At 40.3% G+C, this 18,362-nt stretch overlaps 2 protein-coding genes across 2 annotated transcripts in view; both read right to left on the reverse strand.

Annotated features, from left to right (window-relative positions):
* The window catches only part of vsir (V-set immunoregulatory receptor), a 292,760-nt gene that overhangs the window by 93,419 nt on the left and 180,979 nt on the right, over positions 1–18,362 (reverse strand). The window lies entirely within an intron of this gene.
* Positions 5,885–18,362, reverse strand: part of wdr11 (WD repeat domain 11) — a 35,368-nt gene continuing 22,890 nt past the window's right edge. Inside the window, exons 21-29 of the mRNA XM_061285238.1 lie at positions 16,731–16,793; positions 16,499–16,564; positions 15,201–15,390; positions 12,264–12,359; positions 10,754–10,919; positions 10,359–10,456; positions 8,817–8,962; positions 8,459–8,541; positions 5,885–7,978 (exon numbers count right to left, since the gene is read on the reverse strand). Of these exons, the coding sequence (XP_061141222.1) occupies positions 7,785–7,978; positions 8,459–8,541; positions 8,817–8,962; positions 10,359–10,456; positions 10,754–10,919; positions 12,264–12,359; positions 15,201–15,390; positions 16,499–16,564; positions 16,731–16,793 (1,102 nt within the window). The 3' untranslated portion in view covers positions 5,885–7,784. The remainder of the gene's footprint in view (positions 7,979–8,458; positions 8,542–8,816; positions 8,963–10,358; positions 10,457–10,753; positions 10,920–12,263; positions 12,360–15,200; positions 15,391–16,498; positions 16,565–16,730; positions 16,794–18,362) is intronic.

The following is an 18,362-nucleotide window of genomic DNA, read 5'->3' on the forward strand; positions in this document are numbered from 1 at the left end:
TTTATTACTCGCAGTCACCACCGCACAAACTGATTCTTCCTCAATGACAACCCACAGAGAAGGTTGAAAGATGAGACGCATTCTTTTTTAGCCCCCCTCCCCATCCTCACCCAACTCTCAGCTCCCACTTGGTCCAGCTACCTAGTTTATTGGTTTGCTTCTCTATGACAGGTATGCAATACCTGTCACACACCCACCAAGTCAAACATGTTATATTACTGGCTTGGAATGTATATCACTTTCCAGAGTACAAAAGCACCCATACATCACCTTGGGCCTCATCACTCATGACAGAGGCCCCTCATAGACAATGAGCTCATCTGAACATGGAGTCATGCTTATTGATGAACATGCAGCAGGATGAGCAGACAGGCAAGCCATCAATCAAGGTGATAGTGAACAGGCATAAAGTCTATACTTGCAACAGTAATTATTGGACTGCAAAGTGACTGCTTGTGCCTTTTTGAGTTTCAAACCCAGAACGACATAGCTATAGGGCAAATGTGCTAATCACAAGGGTTACATGCTAGCCTTATTATTATTCCCTTCATTTTTATTAGCAATTCAAAATATGAATAGGAAAGGCACTCAAAAAAATAAAATAAAATATATATATACTAAAATAAAATATTATATATAATAATGTATATTATAATATTATATATATATATATATATATATATATATATATATATATATATACACACGTATATATAACATAGGTTATTTCACGAACATGCACACAAAAGAACTACTAATAGGATTGGAAAACATTGCTTTTCCACACGTTATAGAGATAGTAAAGCTAACGCAAGCCTTGTTCTGAATAGGCTCGTCATTGTAACTGACTTTCTTTGAGAGTCGCTTCACAGGCCAGGAATGTGACCCACAACAGGTCTCCAACGAGCTCGACGTTTCTCTGCGGTTTCGATACCCAGCTGGGCTGGGCTTTACTAAAGCGTTTCTGCCTCTGCAGGGCTATCAGGTTACGTGGATTTTGGGTCAGCAAAGCCCTCCTGGTTCCACTTTATGAGCAACATTTCATTATTTTAGATTTATCACTGCCGTGTTTGCCTGTTGCTGTATATGAGCCTATTCAATTCATAGCGCCTAATAATGAGCAAAGAAAGTGATTTAAAGAGACTGCAGGTTGGAGCTGTTCTCATGCTGCCAGAATTATGGGCTGTGCAGGGAGCCCTGGGTGAAAAAAGGGGTATCCTGAGTTAAAGGATGTTCCTAGCACAGTGAAGATTTTTGCGTATCTATCCCATCTTGATGGACTGACTGAGACCCGCACCCTGTTTCCAGCAAGTCCCAGGGGAGCGCACACTTGCCAAAGTTGTGTCATGGATGATTTGCAAATCTTTTTAAATCTAGCATGCCATTATGTGATTGTTTACCTTACTGAGGCAGAACATCATTAGGGTATCATTAACGGTGGCATTTGGAGAAGATCCCTCTCTCTATCCCCTGTTGGTCGACCTTCGCTTAAGGGGGGTGATGGGAATTAACCCTTTCGTACCCCTTTACGAGCCTTTGTAGACCACAAGCAGAGGCTGGGCAAATACCAACACGCACCGACACATATACCATAGCATGCATGCCGTGGTGGGATGTCACTCCACTTGAGTAGATTTTAATGTAGTGACACTTCACTTACATGAGTAGTATTCATTTTTCTGTCAACTTCTTCCTACATTTGAAAACAGATTATTATTTTTTTACTCTTCAAGTTACCAACTTGGCTCATTACTTTTTTGTTAACCTTTGCAAATGGCACAATGTTAAAAAAAGACAAAGTCAACCATTGTTGACATTTTGGGGATTTATAGAAAACAGGGAACATAAACTGGAAATCAGGAATGACAGTGATGCAAAGAATACAGCATTACCCGCCCATCATAAGGGATTACATCTTGATAGTTTAAAATTTGACAGCAGCTTCTCACGCTCATCTACTCTGCCATCCTGCTCCTCATCTATTCAGCCTGATTCATTGCTTCCTTTTCCATCACACATTTTAGTAGTCTGACGTGGCACCTTTCTTGATAGCCATCATTTTGACCTCAAGGAACCCACGGTGAAGGTCATACAATATCAGACAAACAGGGGCAAAAATGAAGTTTTCATGTGCAGCAGTGGAATCGGGTGTCTCAACACGGATACAGAACGTGCAGGGATGTCAGATTGTCACCGTGATAGTGGATACTTGGCGCCAACGTGCACAAATACAGCAACGTGTTATGAAAATGACCCGAAACCACAGGTTCATTCTTACGGGCAACTAAGCACGCATCTGAGCCAGTTGCATGCAGACACACTGGAATGTGGAGCTTTTCAAAAGAAATCAAGCAGAGATCCTGTGGTTAAGCATGCACTTCTGGAGCATAAATGAAGAAAAAGTTTAGTTCAAAGAGAAGCTCACCTTAATAACTATTATTCAATGCTACGTATTTTCAGAACATACAAAAATACGTAATTGTACCACAAAATTAAACTATTTTATATTTCAACACTATGGCATTGATTGGGCTTTTTTTTTTTAAATTTAATATTTCTTTGGTGATAGCACAGCTGGACAGAAACCTTCTCTCAGTATCACCCTGGAAAAAAAAACACACAACAAAGCCCAAGGTCTTAGTTCCATTATGTTTTTATCTTTTGGAATTATGCAAAACGTTTTGATGGTGTTCAGCTACCACTACTAAAGCCATATATCATCTATTTCTCGGTCCTCTAGTGCCCTCTAGCGGACTTTAGTATATAGCATGTCCCATAACGATTGTCCACAACTTTCCCGAAGTAAATCCTTTAATACTACAGCAATTCTAATAAAGCTATGATTAAAAAAAATGGAAAAGCTAAGGTACTCTGTTAGAGAGGAGTATATTAATTAAAAAAGGCAAGTTGCTTAATAATCTTACATTAGATTTTCCTGCCACATTTTTTTGTTATGAGTTCTTCAGAAGACTCCTTGATTTGCATTCTTTCCATCTATATTTGATCCATATCTGCTTTTGAAGTGTTATGTTTACTGTCGCTCCAGTATCTCTGCGGCTGATTCCTGACTTGACTGAATAGAGCATCAGATCCTGGTGCTGCTTCTATTTCTACAGAGGAGCACGTGCTTATCCTCAGGAGTGCATGCACGTACAGGCAGCTGAAAAACAGACCTCCACAGTACTGAGCCTTGAGCCCCTCATTCGGCCCCCCTCTTCTCACAAACACAAGTCCAGTGTGTCCGGCTGTATGCAGCAGAGAGGAAACACATATACTTCGCTCGACTAGAAACAATAACATTAAAGTCCATGAGAGACGCAGCAGGAAGGGGGGCAGGCAAGTGAGAGTGGATAACTGCGTACAGACTTAGAATGCAACGAGCACATTTTCATGAGTGGACAGGTACATAAGCATATTGTACACATCTGCACAAGCATCTCCACAGGAAATGGGTCTGATGCTGCAGGTATTCTTTACGTCCTCCCCTGTCCATCAGTGAAAGGGAATACTTTGTCTCTGCTCAACTGGCCCAAATTAGTCAAACCTGCAAGAGGCTATTTTCTTCATAATCGTTTCTGATTCACCCTCCTCGAATATTCCACAGCATACAAGTGAATCCCTAATTTGTGGCATGCATGCACGAAGTTATGGATACGCTCACAATTTGGTAATCAAGAAAATTATGTCAATAGCTGATAACAGGCTGGCTAGCAACCAAGCAAGCACTGCGGTAATGGACTGTCGGCGGCATGCTCCTAACACAAAGCATCCGTGATTTCATTCCCTCCCTTTTCACTGCAATATGCACACGTGGAAACCACAAAAGATTAGATCATAATCTTTTAAAAAGGATTACCCTGGGCTCAACTCATTACTCAGGAGTCGCTAAGAGTTTGTCATGGAACGGTAATGTTCCGGAGTTCCTGTTGTGCCCTTATGCAGCCAAAGTCTAGACTTGAGGTCCCACACTTCTGTCTCTCTCTCTCTGCTGGCTCCCTTAAATCAGAGCAGTGTTGTGTTGTGGTGAGGTGAAGCCACGGTCTACTGCCATTCATCTAAATGGAATCAGATTAAAGCTGAGGGTCTAAATACTTTTTAACGCAAAACATAATCTGCCATCGCTTTCTGCCTGACCTTCCATATAGAGGGGAAATATGGGGACGAACTGGGATTTAAAGTTATGATCCAGAAATGAGGGAGGGCAAAAAGATGAGATTGGGTCTGCTTCCATTTTTCAGTTGATGTGAGGTGACAGAAATTGGGTGATACAAAATATTCCAAAAAGGTGATGAAAAAAAACGAACGACATGCTGTAAAGCAGTAAAAAAAAAAGTATGCAAATGGGTGAAACTGCAGTAAAAAGAAAGCAAAAACGATCCTCATAAATTAATTCAACAGTCGGCTATATTTCACTATCAGGGGCCTCCCTGCATCAAATGCTCCAAAGGAAAAGAGGAATGAGCTGAGGGGTAACCCACAGCATGGAGGCTGTCAGTGAGCAAGCTCACACCTGCCCACCTTTTATGGACATACAGTAAAGTCATCAGTCTGTCAGCACCACACGATAACACACTCCTGGGAACGGACTGACCTGCTGCTCGCCCCCCTCCCCACCTCCACATGACAAAGGGCGGCTTAATATACTTACCGCCCAAAACATGACAATCTGATGCGCTGACATTCAACTTCTCTCGTTCAACCAAAATGTTCGCCATCTAACAGATGAGCTGGAGCCTCCCTTGACTGGTTGCTAGGCAAAAACAGACGTGTATAAAGCCATACGATCACATCTTTAATTAAGACAATGATCATGTTTTTGGAATGTAGAAGCTAAAGTACAAAGCGCAAGAATATGTTAACGCCACAAAGGGAAGGAACCGAGATTCAAACCCAGAACCTCAGAACTATATGGGAGATGTGCCAAACATTAGTCTGACCCATTCTAGAAGATTATACCTTATCAATCAAACTTTGGCAGTTGAACAGATATTATGACATAATGCGAGATGTCAAGAAGAAATTTGAGTTATACAAAGGATATTAGAAACAGCTAATTGTATGATGTAGTTTAAACTCAAATTAAGTATTTCCTGCTGGCTCTCCAGTTGTTTCTCACATTCCAAAAACATGTAAGGTTCATTGACGACTTTAAAAAAAAAAAAAAAAAAATAATCCATCGGTGTCAATACAAACGTGAATACTTGTTTGTCTATATGTGCCCTCTGACTAGTTAGCAACCAACCCGGATGGAGCCTGCTTCTTAAACTAAAAGCAACGTTTGGCACAAGTTATACAAGTAACCTAATCACGTTTTGCAGCATAAGCAGGGTGGAAGACAGAAGTAAGAGAGGTTGTTTGGGAAGTGTACTTGGGGCCAGCTAACTGGGTGGTAGGCAGCATGTTCAAGAAGAGAACAGAAATACTCCGTGGCACGCTGCATACTGATGACTAGGTTGTAGCGGCTGGATCGGCTCTCCGGTAGTTATTCATAGGGCGGTTATAAAAGAAACACAATCAAGTCATTTGTGTGGCCTTCTCTTTTGCACTGCTTTTATTCTCTTTGAGCTCTGAGGAACAAAGAACAGAATGCATGTCACTGAATGAATAAATAAACGTGAGGAAAAAGAGGAGGCCAGCTGTTGGCCCTTCTTTGGAGCCAAAAAAGTAATGAATGGCGGAAGCGGTTTGTGCTAGCTGATTCACTTCAAGACACTTTTACGAATGAGTGAAAGTTCTAACTATACCTGAGCTGTAATGAAAGAAAAAAAAAAAAAAAAGGACTCAGGTCTTTGTGGTCTGCTGTTGAGGAGTATAATCCAGAAGGAAAGCTTAAGTGCCTCCTCTAGTGCCCATATTTACAAGTGCAGTGATGACATGACCAACGTACAGTAGACTCATTTTATTGCCATTCATATAGGGGTATAATTTTGTTGTTTCAGATTTATTTACAATGTACAGCTTCAAGGATGTGTGACAATCAACTGACAATAATGAAAAAAAAGTTTGCTTATTTTATGATCAATTGCAATAAAAGATATGTGCTCCAGCTACAAGACTTACCTTTGCACATCATTATACAAAAAAGCATCACATTACTAGAGGCTAAAAAGTACGGTGTGTACTGTATGTGTGTCTCTTCCATCACAACACTGCACAACAAAATTCTCAGATGCAAGGAAATACATTGATCGTGCTGTGATTATATACTAGCTCTTCTACATACAGCAGATATAAAAAGTCTACACACCCCGGTTCAAGTGCCAGTTGTGATACAACACAGCAATCTAGATAAATCACTAAGTATTTTCTACCATTAATATGACCCAAGACCTGTACAACTCAATGGGAAAAAAAATTGAAAGTAAAAAAATATAAGTGCGATAAGGTGGTGCATGTGTTCACAGTGCACAATTTTGCACAGTGCACAAACAATATATAGACTTTACATCCACTTATAGAAGTGGGAATTGGGAAATTACATGAGAACATGTAGATTGACACTGTGGGGAACAGCACTGACGTGTTTATGAAACACAGTAACACGCTGACGGTCCCACAGAAGACGTTTCTGTCTGACTGCAGGACAGGTTGACACACCACAAGAAGGATAAACACACAAAGGCTGTCCATGCGATGTCGGCTCGTATGTATGGTTTTGATAAGCAAAGGGTGGTGAGTAAAAAAAGGGGGAACGCGCAAGTTGCAACACTTCCTTGTGCAAGTGCACATCAACGGGAGCAATCCAGACGGTGTCCATCTAAAAAGCTCATGTTGAAAGCAGTTATTGATAAACTATCATATAATATAATATATACCAAGCCAAACACTTAGCCTCTTGTCGTCTGTGTCTTATTATTTATTTACGCCCAAAAATGATTCTAAATCAAATATATATATATATTTTTTTTAGTTAAAATGCATTTTTATTGGATGAATGGGTATTCTCTAGGTAGAAATAGAAAAAGGAAATATTCTCCCCCACAAATTATTCATTTGGTCATCTTTTTTTTTGAGAAAAAGATCTTTTGCACCATTCTAAAGGCTGCATTATCAACATTGGCTGTGAAGGCTCTGCAGATACTACACAAACACCTTTCAGCTGAAGGATATAAATTCTTCCATAAAAAAACAAAAATAAATTACTCCAAATTGGGCTTGGTTTTGGATATTTTTGGGCTGCATTGTCCATGCAGTTACCTAACAGGGATAGACTGTGCACATCCAAGATTTGATCATTTAAAAACCTCTGTCAAGTCACACTACGGTGCGCAACAACTGGAATGGTCCTGCAAGGGAAATTAAAAGTGCAATGCTTTGGAATTCAGTGATGAAGAAGGATATAATGAATGGTGAGAGTAAACTTTCAAGGCAGTGCAACAAAGGGGAAGAAATGTACCAACTTCTTGCTGCATTCCATCACAGCAGTAGAACAGCAAGTTCATACATTTGGCCTAAAATGTATTCAACACAGGCACAGACAATAATGCAAACCCACCATATTAAAAGTTCAATTGAACAGACAACAATGTGCATGACGTCACTCGTTGGGAGGATAAGATCTTTTGAGGCAGCAACACGCTCATACAGCTGCCGACAAACACGAAGGTCCCATCGTCACAACAAAAATATCACGAAATGCCAAACTCGTCATAGCCACAAACGTGGGAAGACCATGAATGAATGAACTGACAAATGACGCAACGGAACCTCATCACCGTCTTCTCGTGCTGACGAGATATAGCTCCCTGGTTCATCTTAATTCTCAGCCATTAGTCCGTTCATCTTCAAGAGTCGATGACTACCTTGGCCTCGTCATTTTCAAGCACTACCTCATTTCCTCCTCCCTCCCCCTTGAACAGCTCCTCCATCAGCTGCTCGCCGGCGGTGCCCGCCCGCGACGCCCACAGAGCGGCTCCCTCTCGCAGGCCGAGCGAGCGCAGCAGCCGTGCGTAGTCCAAAAATGCCGTCTCTATGAGTTTATGTGGAGATATTAGGTCAAGGAGAACTTGGAAAGAAAGTTTAGTAAGTCTGTCTCTATTTGACTTCCCTGCATGTGTTAAAGTGGCAGTTGTTGTAAGGTTTTTGATTACAATTATGATAATTTCGGTTTGTCAAATTAACCCTGCTGGAGTGTGGTTTTCTTGGGCAGAGGTGTTTTGAGAATTGTTTCATTGAGGTGAATACAAGAAAGATGCCTGCAAAGCTTAAACTGTTTTGTTCAACAGTTTTACTCGAGAATTGCATTCGTGGATCAAAGAAAGCTATTTGAATACTTATTTTCCAAATTTCCAAACCATTGTTGAGTTCCTTTGTTTGGTGTTGTGTTTTCCGTTTTGAATTAATGACCGTTTTCTGAGCTCTGTCTGCATGTCTGCAAGAGATAGCTATGATTTAACATAGCGGCAACAGTACATCCATCAATGATCCTTGGAGCAGTGTAATGGATTTTGAAAAAGGATATTCGATGAGTCGTTGGCCTCCATGACCCCGTATTTCAAACAGGCTTCGATGAAGAGAGCTGCACAGTCAAAGTGCCTCATACTAGAGGCGAAGTGGAGAGAGGAGAAGAAAGAAGTGTAATTATCAGAAAATAGCACACTGCCTGATTTGAGGCAAAAGACCCTGTAGCACCCACTACATGTCTCCAGAAAGCCTCTCAAAATGTAAGGCCGCCTAAAAAAGGGGATGCTATGCAGAAAACAAATCCACTAAAGAGAGAAGCCCATGACATAAGATAGGTGATCAAAATTTACATGACTTAAATGATTTTTTTGAAGGTCTGAGAGATAAAGCTGACGAAAAAGCCGATGTCGTACCTGTGTAGCATCTCTCCCACTTTGTAAAAGCAGCCCAGGGAAAGCAACACGAGGATAGTTTTAGATTTCTGGTTGACCTGCGGGGAGCAAAGATGTTCGGCCCATCGCTTCAGCACATTTGAACTCTCTGCTGGGTTGAGACGCACCTGACGAAAGAATATGTACGTATATAAATGAGGCAAACAACTTTGTGACAGACAGTGCAAGGTAATGTGTGAGCTCGCATCATAACGAATATAACTATATAACACATCCGCACAATGCTTGTGAGATAATCTGGGTCAGCACAAAATTGTACACATTTATAAATAACCACTTCCTGCATTACAATGCAAACAAATTTAAGCCGAGTTAAGAAACATGTGCAATGATGCTGATGCAAAAAAATTCTAATCAGTTCTCCCTTGCTCAAGACCCAACTTTCCCTCCACAAGGCTGTGTGGGAATCAGAAAGGTATTTTTAGTTCTTTAGTGTAATTCTACCCTATCGACAAACAGCCATGAAATAATAGTAAATTCATAAAATAATAAATTCATCAACTGTTCAGCGTTGTGGGGATTTTAGGCCTATCCAATCTGACTTTAGGGCAAGAGGTTGACTACAATATGGATTGGTCGCGAGTCAATCACAGTCATACTGTCACAGATTGGGAATTCAATTCACACTTCCTATGAGGAAGTGAGTGGAGGGAACCACAACTTGTATTACAAATACAGTACAGTAAATAAAGAATATATATATTTTTGCTGTTTTTCTGCTCAGGCTAGAATAACAAGTGTTGCTACATTTCATGGTACCAAGAAGATACCATAAGCTAAAGTGAGTTGAAGTGCTTTATTGAGACAAAAGCAGTGCTTCACTACTATCTTGCTGCATTTTGGTACCAGGGAACTGTGTTGATGTGAAATTAGTAGCTTAATTTAGACAGAAAAGGGGCTTTGCCACCACCTTGAGGGATGCATAGACAATTTTAAACCATTTTTGGAGCGCAGCGCTTCAATCCTCTTGCCATAGCGGTGTAACACTGTAATGTTATATTCATAGCTGTTGGACACTCACAATTGTAAATGAATATTGTATAATTAGACTCAGTGTCTGTGATGTCAGTGCCAGTTAGATAGGGTTACAGAAATGGGGAGTTGACAACTACCATTTAATGTTGGGAGTGCTTGTTCCGCAAAAATGCGTCAACTCAGACACTACAACAGGGACTCATTTTGCCTGCATCCAGCCAGAAGCACAGGCTTCCATTCATAATTCATTACACTGCATAGCTATTAAATTGACACAGAAATCTTTCATGTAGGTTTTAGATGCCCCAAACTTCTTTGGTACTATATGGTACCCGATTGATGAACACACCTAGACATGGAAAAGGCATGAGCATAATGAATCAATTGGATAAAACACGTGTGAATGCCGAGGTGCTATCAACATTTATATCCATCATACCCGCTCAAAAAAACAAACAAAAAAACCTGTCCTCTACCCACACACACACAAATATCTGATGCTTCAAGCAGACGAACCCACTGCGTTACCTTGGCGAGCCAGGCGGCACGGTTCCACTCCCCGTAGGTCTGCAGGTAGCGGCAGGCATCTGCAGCCTTGTCAATCAAACACAGCAGCTGCACCCCCTCTGGTAAAACAGCGGGAGGAAAAGCTACAATGTGATAACAAGCGACGATGGCTTTGTTTCGACAATATGAATCCGCTATACTCTCGATGCAATAATTGGACGGCATCCAAAAGTGATATTTGTGTGACTGTTCTGTTTAAGTGGGTGTGACACAAGGTGATGAATCATATCAAAAATACATCTCACTCAATTTCAAGCCAAGAGTTTCATAGATTCAATTTAAGCAAAGCAGACTTTGGCAGACCCGCGTGTACCCTTTCAAAGTACAAAAAGTCACTATGAGAGTTCAAACCGTACCTGCTAACTTTCCGTTGGCGATCATGTTTGTGGCCACAAGTTTGATGGTGGACTGGGAGGGTCCAGAGGAGGTGATGGTGGTCACCAGACAGGCCTTTAGGGAATCGCAGTAGTAGCTAGGATTGTCTGCACTCGTCTCCAACAGTAATTGTACGGCACGGTCCGTCTGAAAGCAAGACCAAAGTACAACCGAAGGTAATGATGGAGATATGGATAACAATAATGGCAGCCTGAGAAAGGCAAGAAGTAATGACCAAACTATAGGGGGATGGATGATATCACCCTTTTTATCCGCTGGCCCTGAAGGCTTTGCTTTGTGCTAGTATCAGAGCTGAGTGACCTCTGTCTTTCTGCCTAGATAGGTGCGACACATCCAGTACAAAGCCTGCTGATTGCAGCCTGTGATTAGAGAGGGAACAGTGACATTGTGAGGTGACTACAATCCTCTTGGGCAGAGATCCTACAGAGGAATCAGGGGGCTGTTATCCTCCATCTTGCTTCATTTGGCCGACAGCATAAAGCAAGGTTGGCTAACCGAATAAGCCACAAAACAACCTGCTCCATGGCAACAGAAGCTTACCACGGCTAGCCACAATATTAGGCACACCAATACAGTACGTAGTACTTGATTTAGCTAAATACTAAGCACAGATGACAGTGTCAAGTGACTGAATTTGAACGGAAAATTCGAGATTTTTTGCTTCGGTTGTCGAACAAAATACGGAGGGCGAACCTCGCGAGATGAGCCGAAAGGACCCGAGAAAACCCGACCGCGCGGCCCGGATGCCGACTGACTCCCTTCGTTATTGTATTTTCGTTACTTTGAGGATTGTATTAACCCCCAATCATGCCTCCAAAGAAAGCAAGTGGGAGCAGTAAAGCCATCCTAAAACACAAAGACGCCCTTAAAGCAATGCGACAGTGAGCGCCCGGCGCGCTACAGTTGCGCGATTGGACCAAACTAAGCTCCTTGCGCACCGAGGTCCACAATTTTGGAAAGTAAATCAGGAATCAGGAAATATGTTCTAAATTTCAGCGACGGCTCTGTCACAATAATACGACCGGCGAAAAAGCCGCGCAACGGTTGCGCGTTCGGCTGTGCGCTGCAGTTGCGCGATCGGACAAAAATGCACAAATGAAAAAATGCTTAAAAAAGGCGTTTTTCTTTTTTTTGGCTTGGACTGGATTAAATTTTTTCCATTATTTGTAATGGAAAAAATAGATTCGGAATTCGACCGATTCACTTCTCTAACCGCCTTCTGGAACGGATTGCGGTCGAAAACCGAGATTTGACTGTATTGTGTTTCAGCAATGGCTGTATTGATCTCAGAAAGTGTAGCTGCTGTGTCTGTTTTATCAATCTTAGCTGAAGAGAGTCAATTGATCCATAAACTCTTATGAAACTTGACAATTCCCTGTGGTGATGTATAAAAGCAAATGTGCAAATTCACCCAACTGTGTACAAAGAGGGAAAGGCTGAAAGTGAATGCGGTGGAAGTGGAGTCGTTACCTGACCCAGAAGGAGGAGCTGGTCAGCACATTTCTTAGTATGCTCATAACTGGAGCGCTTCACTTCCTGCAGGTGAACACGATCCAACTGGAATTTCTGTAGGCGAATGAAGGTTATACAAAGATAAGATCAGTCATTTTTCAATATCAGCAAGTCATTGCATGGACAGAGAACTAATCACGCATTACACGGTACCAATAGTGATTAGGCGAATATAGAGGGCGGTTATACAGACATTGAATATTCATTCATTATGAAGGTTTTAAAATATTTAAGAGCCACTCGTGTTTCTTGTGAAGCAGTCCTTAAAAAATAAAGTGCCTTACTCCTTGTTATATTTCATAGCATGCCTTCAAACTTGGCCATACACTTGGTTTTAGCATTAAAACTGATTTAAAAGAAATAAAGCATTTTGGTTAAGTGAGGAAAAATAGAAGACGTGCAAGACATCACACAAAAATGGTGTGTGTGACTGCGTGAGCAGTGTGTCGACTTCTGTGTAGAAAAGAGAGAAGCTCTATTATTACTATTATTATTATTTTTTGCTCGCTTTATTCTTCAGTGAGTCACAGCTAAGGGCATAAATCAAACGTGTTAAGAAGCTTCAGAGCAGTGTGCTCTCTGTTGGAGGCTCAGATATTAGTAATTACAGCCAGGCTGCTGCCACTGCGGCTGTCGGATGACAACACAAACCAAACGTAGCTACAGATCGTTTGGGTAGTTTTTTTTTTCTTCCTCAAAGCCTTCTATTTATGCTCACAGTGTGGCCCCTTATTAAGACGCAGCGGAACTTTCATTAAAACACAATTGTGCATAATCTTTTTTATGAAGTAATGGTGGCTTTGATGGGGTTACAGAAAGAGCCTTTCTAGGGGAAATTAGAAAGTTGCATTGCATTTCAATTATTCAACGCCATCTAAAAGATACTTCCGTTTATTTGTTAATCTTGTAGGCACAATGGAATGGCATGCACGGTAGCCTCGAAGTTCTATGATCCTGGGTTCGAATTACAGTTCTGGCTTCTCTGTGAGCAGTTTGAATGTTATCACCATCCCTATGTGGGTTTTCTTCAATGGTATTCTAGCGCCATGAAAAGAGAAGGCATTTTTCAAGTTTTCACCATAATCTTCTATCCATCTTTTATATGGGAGGAAAAGCTTAATGCGATCACCTTTAACCTTTCTTTTGTTACCTGTTTAAATGAAATTGAAGGAAAAAAGTATGGAATTTGTAATTGCGTAATCCAAACATTAGAATTTGAAATGCTGAAACTTCTCATTCAATTGCAATATAATGAGTCTTTTCAATAAGTATTATGTTTGTCATGTCAATCAGGAATGAATTGTCACAGTCTAAAGAAACGTTTTCTTCAGGCTCCTCCGAGAGAATACATTTTTGACAATGGCCAGACAAAGTGTTTGTTTTTTTCCCTCCCCCCCATACAGCTCTGGGCTAAACTCATTAGTCCTCATACATGTATTTCCGAATTATTTTTCAATTACATATGATAGTGCAGCTGCATGTTGGTTTATGCATAAAATGTGCCATATGCTATATCAAAGCGGCAGCAGGGTTTTCAGCATCAGCTGCACTGCTACTGTATGTGAAGACCCATCAATTTCTGGGCAAAGACCACACCTGGAGTTGGGCCTGAGAAGCATGTTCAAATAAACAAAAAATAGCAGATATTCCTGATCTCATTAGCTCCATGGGCTTTGATCCTCTCATGAAGACAGATCACGTTGCAACATTCTGATCAATATTTTCTTTTGTAATGCCATGAAAATGGTCATATGCAGGACAGCTGGTGTATATACTCATGTGGTTAGTGGGGGATATTGGAAGTGCAGGCTTTTTTAGGGTAAAATTACACACTACAGGATATTAAGTCAATAGTTTACCTATGTGCACAGTATTTCCAATATTTAACAAGTGCAATATTGGATAGCAGTAATAAAATCCTAATCGTCGCCATAGCAATGTTGTTAAAACGGAAGAGGACAAGGGACAGCTGCTACTGTTTACGAGGACTGTGCACGAATCGGTGGGGATTTGAGTGCTCAGGGAAAAGCAAGTATCAAATCGTATTTGTTGCACTTGGATCAGAATGCATACTGTTGCGTGTGTGGTCCTTTTAATGAGAAGCTCAATATGTATGACATAGCTATGCAGGGAGTGTGGGGGCAAGCGGTTTTGACATACCCTTCACCTGGAAGAGGATGCATATGGATTTTAAATTAACAGGTAATATTTTAGTGGCAGGCAGACAACAGTTTGGTGAATGCCTGCCGTTGTCCGTACTTTACAGTTCAATAGATTAAGTTTGTAAATAAGTAAATGTGAGGTTTTTGGGGACCCACCCTCTATGACGGTAGATACAACTAACATTTTACCGTATTTTCCGGACTATAAGGCGCCCATTTTAAAACTTAGTCCTTATATAAGGCGCACCGGACTATAAAGCGCACCATTAATGCATCATGTCAGCTTTTTAATCCAAATCAAACCATTCTCCATTTTATCTTTTTTATTTCAACTTCAGACGCAGCAAATTACTTTATAATCACAAAACAATGAACCATAGTCTTTTTGATTCATGATTCATAGTCTTCAGCGGGCCACTTATGATTGATTTCATGACACAATGCTTCGGGCCAGTTTAAATTTAGGAATTTGGCCCATATATAAGGCGCACCGGACTATAAGGCGCACTTTCGGCTTTTGAGAAAATTTTAGGTTTTTAGATGCGCCTTATAGTCCGGAAAATACGGTAATCAAATTGCAAATCGATTCAAACGTCATCTACTAATTTAAACCTAAAGGATCGATGGAGCTTTTGGGTGCGAGTCTGAGCTTTACTTGAGTCTTGACTGACATAAATCTGTGGTCAATACCCCCCCCCCAAAAAAAGGAAGTTTCTTGACTCTTTTTACTGACCTGGAAATAGGAGCTTTCGCACAACATGTCGTGGCAGATGTCCAGATGATTCTGAGGAGACTGCTGAGCTGATTCACTTTGAATCTGCCCCTCCGCTGTGGCCACACTGAGGTGATGAGCCTGAGCAAATGACTGGAGGTAGTGTGAGGCCACTGTCCAAAACTGAAGGTCAGACTCATCCCCGAACAGCCTGCAGTTTGCCACAACACCACCTCAGTCAACATCAAAATACTAATGCTTTCATTTTTGTATTTGCAGCTTTCTAATAAGCACATGTACTACATCTTTCAGAACATATTTTTTTTCCAACCTCACCACCACTCTGCCCAACGACATCCTTCTGTTATTTTTATCGTCATTTACCACTTCGAGCGTCCTTTAGCTATTTTGCACAGACACACAGCTGTTGCTAGGTTACCAGGCTACATTAACAGTGGCATTATGACTTAGGATGGCCAGCTGCAGAGGCATTACAGATTCATGAGCTCTAGGAAAGCATTCTCATTATTTGCAAGCTGAAAAGTTTCCTTCATTCTCACCAACTAAATTGTATTCTAGACAGCGTGAATTGTTTGACATTTGCAGGGGAACGTTAGAGCTGGAGCAAAGATGACAGCAAAGTTACTGGCCCAGTACCTGACGTCATATTATGTTTATCTTAAGCAATTGTGATGCAATAATTGTTGCCGCATTCAACAAAACAATTTTTAAGCATTACAGTGAATCATCTGTCATGGTCTGGTGACTCAGGATTTGCATAATAATGCTATTATTAATTACGTGGTAAGTTTTACATTTTTTGAATTCTTTGTTAATTCAATTGTGTAATGAAACAATTCATGCAAAATGGAGTTCATTATTTGGCTGCAACCAACAGAAGTCCCGGGTCGAAGACGTATGCACAGTACTATTATTTTTTTTCTTATTCCTCCATCGACTATCAGTCAAATGTTTAGTTTTATTTTCAAATAACTATGCCATTAAAACGTTCGCAAACGCAAATAATAGGATATCATGAGTGTACAATGACCACAATGATTTTGTAGTATACTTTCCAAAATAGAACTAGTAAATTGATGAGTATATTTCCACAGTCCCTTAGTGGGTGTTAGTACTCTAACTTTTCAAAGCACTGAAATATGCAAAATACTGTAAAATGTAATATGCGAAAAACTGTTGCAGTGTGCTTTTTAAATAAAGTTTAGTCAACTTGCAAAAGCTGTTTTGGACTGCCTGAAAGTATAAAAAGTTGGAAAAGCCTCAGGGGGAGAGGACACTGCATACTGAGAGAAACTCACCGTGAGACCAGGAGGCAGCGCTGCAGCAGGCTGAGCTCGGGGTCCTGCAGCACACTCTTCATGTCACTGGGGAGTCCATCACAGATACACGGTAAGACCAGACAAGCCCACTTCTGCATATATGCTGGCATCCACAATCCCCAATATGAGAGTTGTCGTATTTTGTATAATTCTCATAGAAAATAATGTATATAATCACTTCTTACAAAGATGAAGCAAAGCAAAAACTTACTTTGACAAAGAATTGAGCTGCTCCTGGATTAAACCTTTTATCTCGACTTTTTCATTGTAGTCTCTGGAAAGAAAAACAAACGTCAACAACTAAAACAAAACTTGAACTTGCAAATTATAGCCTCGATTTAACCTTTTAGAAGTTCTGCCCCCTTTGTGAATATTGTCATCTCAAAATTCAACTTGAAATGCTATTCCAGAAATGACACTGATTTGTTTGTTTCTTAATGGAATAGTGAAGACTTCACAGAACAAATTCTAACTAAATTGTAACATTGTCTTCAAAATACACTAATTGATGAAGCCATTGATTAATTAGATGTATGTTTTACTAGATTCACGCCACTGTTAAATACATCGTTGTCATCCTAGTCATTTCAAGTACATTTTGTGGGGACTTGCAGAGTGACAGTTTTAGACCAATTCTACCGAAGGGGGCCTGTCTAGGGCATATTCAACCTACATACAGCTTACAAATATCAATCCACAGTAGCCGCATTCAATAAATGCTACTCATGGAACGGGTTGTTGAAACGTTGGGTATTCCACTCCATTGCTTTTTGTTGATAATGAATAAAAAAACATTACATCCTATTTTTGTGCCGCGAAAATGGATAGCAAAGAGACTTTGAGACAAAACGAGATGATGGTGTTGAGAGAGATGAAGAAAAGCAATCTGAGTGCTACAGAGAGAAAGCCAGAGGACTTGGAAGACACTGGTTTTCAGAGAAAGATTGAGATCCTGAGAGAGCCAGCTGAGTGATAAACAAGCAGAGTGTGTGAGACAGAGACAATATAGTATAAGTACACAAGCACTGAATTAATCATATCGTTTCAATCGTTGAAAAAAATATTTGTGTGTGCGCATGCATGCATGCATGCATTATTTCTATTATGTACATTAAAATTAAGATTGTTTACAGCAGGGGTGTCAAACTCATTTTTGTCGCAAGCTGCATTGTAGTCATAGCTTTTTTCGGAAGGCCATTATGACTGTCAACCCAAATAAATGTATGAGCACCTCATATTATATACGGTAAAAGCTACAAAACAAACTGACAAATAACAAATCAGACGAGTAAAAACTGGTCTTATTTAAGTATTTAAAAAATATATATTATTAAAAGTGAAGACAATTTGCAATTCTAGTAATGACACACAAATTTGATGCATAATTTGTCTTCGCGGGCCACATAAAATGATCTGGTGGGCCGTATCTGGCCCCCGGGCCTTGAGTTTGACACACGTGGTTTACAGGATTGATACACGATATATCCCTTAAAATATGCAAACCTGAAGCATGAAAGCTTTATGTATACTTTTTGAAGTATACCTTAAAAAAAATACCAGACACTGGCTTTAGAATTCATGAATGATTAAATGCATTTAAAAAAAGAAAACTATAATTCAATTCAATAAATAAATACAGGGACATAATTTTGGCAATAGTGTGGTGTATATGTGTGTCTTTATTTTAACTATAGACAAAAGCACAACATCTCAGTGACCCAGTATTTATGTAAATACGAACATTTATTATAACGGACTACTGTTGTAGGCCTGTTTGGTTTTCTATTGAGGTAAATTCAACTAACATTACCTACAACCAAGCAATCAACTCAAAGCTGACATT

The sequence above is a fragment of the Syngnathus typhle genome, linkage group LG8 (genome assembly GCF_033458585.1).
Source record: "Syngnathus typhle isolate RoL2023-S1 ecotype Sweden linkage group LG8, RoL_Styp_1.0, whole genome shotgun sequence".
In the NCBI taxonomy this organism is placed as follows: domain Eukaryota; kingdom Metazoa; phylum Chordata; class Actinopteri; order Syngnathiformes; family Syngnathidae; genus Syngnathus; species Syngnathus typhle.